Source organism: Rhyacophila brunnea, unplaced genomic scaffold, assembly GCF_057557595.1.
Source record: "Rhyacophila brunnea isolate RB1 unplaced genomic scaffold, BYU_Rbru_1.0 scaffold_20, whole genome shotgun sequence".
NCBI classification, from domain to species: Eukaryota; Metazoa; Arthropoda; class Insecta; order Trichoptera; family Rhyacophilidae; genus Rhyacophila; species Rhyacophila brunnea.
The window spans coordinates 29354717-29359208 of NW_028232860.1; the positions used below are offsets into that span (position 1 = coordinate 29354717).

At 35.5% G+C, this 4492-nt stretch overlaps 1 protein-coding gene across 2 annotated transcripts; it reads left to right on the forward strand.

Moving 5' to 3' along the window:
• Nucleotides 1-454: 454 nt before the first annotated feature.
• On the forward strand, nt 455-3968 carry mRpL40 (mitochondrial ribosomal protein L40). Of its 2 annotated transcripts, XR_015070790.1 has the most exons (6): nt 455-548; nt 637-723; nt 897-1067; nt 1335-1533; nt 2268-2759; nt 2847-3967. XR_015070790.1 is itself a non-coding variant. In XM_085948155.1 (5 exons), the coding sequence occupies exons 1-5, from the start codon at nt 514-516 to the stop codon at nt 2382-2384; spliced, it is 609 nt and encodes a 202-aa protein (XP_085804281.1). In that variant the 5' UTR covers nt 455-513; the 3' UTR covers nt 2385-3968. The 2 variants fall into 2 exon arrangements, 1 of the variants encoding a protein (XP_085804281.1); XM_085948155.1 differs by having other exon boundaries at nt 2268-3968.
• Nucleotides 3969-4492: the final 524 nt, after the last annotated feature.

Sequence of the window (4492 nt, forward strand, 5' to 3'; positions counted from 1 at the left end):
TTTCCGCAGTGAGCCCCAAACTGCTCTTATTTACCAGAGGATCGTTTTTTTAGACGAGAATTCCATGATAGGCCACAGTCGGCTCGTTTTTCCTGTAATTTTCCGAAATTTCAAAATTATAGTACTCGGGTCCAAATTTATTATAGTATTTTCATCCTTTTATCGTACATAGTATGTGGCCCTAAATTATAAGGTCCATTTAGCTGGATCACCAAATTTGAAATTGGAATTTTTCCGTTATTATAGGTGCACAAGTGAAAAAAAATCGTGCACAAACGACACATAAAAGTTGGAGTTTTATCATTGGATGATCCAGCTAACTGCTAAATGGACCTCCTCATTAGACGTCATGCGTAATGAGCCGGAAACTGGCATTGACCTTACATTATGAAATATAACGGCTTTGAGCGATTTTACAGGCAATGGCAACCAATGGCAACACTGCATCGCTGTCAGTCAGAAGAATTCAAAATATAGGTTAGGTACATTATTTCATAACCAAAACTTTCCGATATGACTGGGATTGCACTACTCACGTCGTTTTCTAGGTGACTTGTGAATAATATCATTGTTATGCTAATCTGTGAAGAGAATATATCTGTTTTTTGTATGTTTACTTCGCTTTTATTGTTCCAGACTATCTCTTCACTATTCGTTTCAAACAAATATCAGAACCCTTTCAACCTGCAACACCCTTCTTTTTCGAGCTACGCCATGTCTATGGTAAGAATACTCCAAGACTAATATTATAATCGATGTCATTCTCATGATAAAATTTTCAGTTACCTACATACTTACTAAAACACTGAGAATTCGAGCACCTGTTGCCGACAATTATTCATTTTCACAATAATGCCCCGCCAAAGAACAATGAATAACATACGTTCATTTTCCAGGGCCGAACCGCTGAAGAAAAAAAAGAAAATGGATCCCGCCGTAATCAGAAATCGAGAGGAAAGGAAAAAAAAGAAAATAGAAAAACAAATCAGACGTTTAGAGAAGAATGCCCGCCAACTGAAGCCCATTGAGGAAGTCGAGGTTCCATTTACCCTGGTCGATGAAAAAATGTATGATTTTGTAATCTATAATATATATATAATAAATATCTAATAATAAAACACCCTCACCCGTGAATAGTGAACTAAATCAATCCAGTAGATGCTCATTAAAGCTTCATGTTATGATGTCTTTTCCAGTAAAAGCTGTCAACATCTTCCAACAGCACCGCTCTATTTCCCCGGCTTGTGCAACTATGAACTCTGACACATTGAAAAGTGCAATTTCTTTACTGTGGACGCCTATACCTAATGATATATTGTCTGCTTATATTTCAGAAAACGCACACGTCCAGGAGTGAGTATCTCAGCGGAAGAGACAGAAGCGCGGGCGCTGCTGGAGAAACTCTGGTCCAAATCGAAGAACAGGGAGGTTGTGGAAGACACGAGGATCATGGAGCGCATTCTCGCAGCGCAGCTCAAAGCGCTCGCAGCTTTGAGGAGCGAGTCGGAAGATCTTTACGAGCAGGCCATCGCGGTGAGTCCATCACCCTGCACTCTTATTCGTGTCACAATATTTTACTGTTAATTTTCTTCAAAAATGAGGGAGGTTTCTTAATTTTCGATCAATGAAAACTTCTATCAGATTCTGAAATGTGATTCTAATAATAATTATCAATCTTTCACAAGAAGTTTCAATCCTGAACTCCAAGATGTCAGCACAAATATCTATTCTATGCAGATAGAGTCATTCAAATATGTCAATGTATATTTGAAAAATTTCATTGAGGCTAATGGATAAATCGATTGAGTCATTTATTTCAGATTGCAGATTCATTTGTAAAACTTCACCTTTGTGTTCTGACATTGAAACACTTTTTATTGGTGTTGTAATTCAAAAAGTTTTTTCAAACAATGAACTGTCATTATTTAGGTGCACAATCACGTAAAATTTTAAATAACATTATGTAAGTACATAAGTAACCGAAGTGAGATGGTAACGCACGCTGCCGTTTAATTTTCCATCTACAAAGCGTGCAACGCTGCTGACTGAATATTATTGTCCAACGTTACCTCTTCGGCCATTCTTAAAACATTTCGGTATCACTATTAAATAGCAATACAAAAAGTGTGTATCACTATCGGATTTTACTTACATAATCATGGTGGTGCTATAGACCTTTGCTTACTAACCTAATATCACTCGCTCGAGCGATGTCAATTATACAGTGATGAGAGGAGCGTGATGGAGAGCGCCTTGATCTGTTTCAGGTGGACATGGAGATGGTTCCGTACCGGGGGCGGGGGCCCATGGCCACACCGCCCATTCACAACTACGACTCTCCCGATGGCGAGTATGTGGACGTGTCCAAGAAGTGGGATCATTAAACTTCACTTCCCGGTTCGACAATAATAATGGCGGCCCACACTGAACCATGATTGCGACATAATCGTACATCATCAAAAATTCACTTCAATATATTATTAGTTCTTCATTGAAGCACCGGACGAGACTAAATTGCATCAAAGTCTGCTTCTTATGCAGTGTTGCAGTCCGGGTATCACCCGAATAGTTTGCTCTCTTTCGATTTCTTATAAGGAACTTGCAAGGAGCAGTGGAGACAAATTGTGAAGATGTCCCACACTTGCTCGCCGAATTAACAATGAATATAATGAGTGTCAGATATATGGACAATACATTTAAATACTTTGATATTTCTAGTTTTTCCAAATGTCATCCTAAAAAACTTTGCGTCTTAGAGGGTGGTTTGACAAGATAAACGAAAAAGAAAGCAATTATTTTTCATGATAAACTCTGTTTAACTCAATCGACGTAGTACAATATTTCAGATATATTAATTTATTTTGATGAATGATATCTCCAATCTTATTAATTGGTAACCGTTTACACTATTTTTTTGACTTTTCTTTACGATAATTGTATAGTTGCTGAACTAAGACTAACCGGCAATTATAAATGAGTGGGGAAATTTGCTATTATTTTGCTTGAAATACTACAAACTTTCGATTGAAACCTCAATTCAAACACGTTTATGAACCAAAATGAGCAAATCCAGCACTTATCTCGCCGAGAGCTGATTCACACCCTAATTTTCGTATCATATGTTGTGCATACGTTTGTTTAGTTGGGATGACTGTCTTTGTTTTATATCTAACTTTCAGTGACGTCCCTAGGCAGCGCCAAAATGCCACCCCATTTTTATACAGTATTTTTCATTATCCTTTCAAGACTAAAATATCTAAGAAATGTATTGTATAGATACATTACCGACAAAATATAAACTACTAAATCTAATTTAAATGCTATCTCTGCTTCAATAGAAATATTATAAAAATACACCTGGCAACTTCCGAAACTCGTGAGTGACTGGCAAAAATATTTGGATAAATTTTAAAATTAGGCAAGTATGTACCTACCTATAATTCAAAAATCTGCACGTGTCATTGCTGGTCATCAAGGACTGACCTCCAAGGACAACGGAAGTAAACCAGACATCGCGAACCCGACAAAAAGTACAGTCCTGTTAAACCTTGTATGTTAATTAATACATTTTGTTTCCAACCAGTGAAATGCTTTTTTAATGGAAAGATATTTCCATCATTATTAAGTTTAGGTAGCTATTTCTATATATACCTAATGATTCTAATCGATTTGCCGCCCTTCGAGTAACTGCCGCCCCCAAGCGACGCTCAATCTGCCTACCCCCACGGGACGCCACTGCTAACTTTCAATATGAAGTCAATATGATTCCAAGTCAGTAAGAGTCAAGTGATTCAATATGATTCCGCATAATACATGTTGTAGTAATTGTAATACAAAATGTATTAAATCATGTGGAATAAGTAGGTAATTAAATAATAATGTCTTTTAAAAGTAAATATAAATTATCTTCAAAGTGTAATTGAAAAGCGCAATAAATTGGTTGACTGAAATATAAATATTTATAATCAATTGGATTGTTTTAATATTATTTGCAGCAGTACAGTTCGGCCACAATTTTATTATGCTGAACTACATACAACTACGTGAGTATACTGTGGAAAGCATTACCTAAGTCAAAAATACTAGTTTTGAGATAATCGAGTTTGAAAGTTTGGATGGTCTTAACTTTTTTTATACATATCAAAGGTCATGAAGTTAATGGATTTCAAATTATAGATTGTTTTATTGGCTACAAATTTCTTAATGTATCACTAAAAAATAACCGCAGGTTTGCTACTTTTTTGGAAAAATATAAATGGTTATACATGACTTAGTGTCAAGTGACGAGTACAAAAAGAAAAATGACTGATCATATTTTATTTTTTTCATACAATTGCAATATTTACAATGGTTTCACAAAAATAATATTTTATCAAAAGTATATAATTACAAGATAAAAAGAACTTTTTATATACAACGTTTTTAAATTTTCTGTTGAATCATATAAACTTGACTTAACTAGCTTAAACGATCAAAAAAAATTGTACTTGAT

Bases quoted from the DNA above. Each gene is read 5' to 3' on its own strand.
- mRpL40 (XM_085948155.1), top strand. From the start codon at position 514: ATGACTGGGATTGCACTACTCACGTCGTTTTCTAG. The intron at 724-896 runs GTAAGAATACTC...TTCATTTTCCAG, and splicing joins CGAGCTACGCCATGTCTATG to GGCCGAACCGCTGAAGAAAA. The intron at 1,068-1,334 runs GTATGATTTTGT...CTTATATTTCAG, and splicing joins ACCCTGGTCGATGAAAAAAT to AAAACGCACACGTCCAGGAG.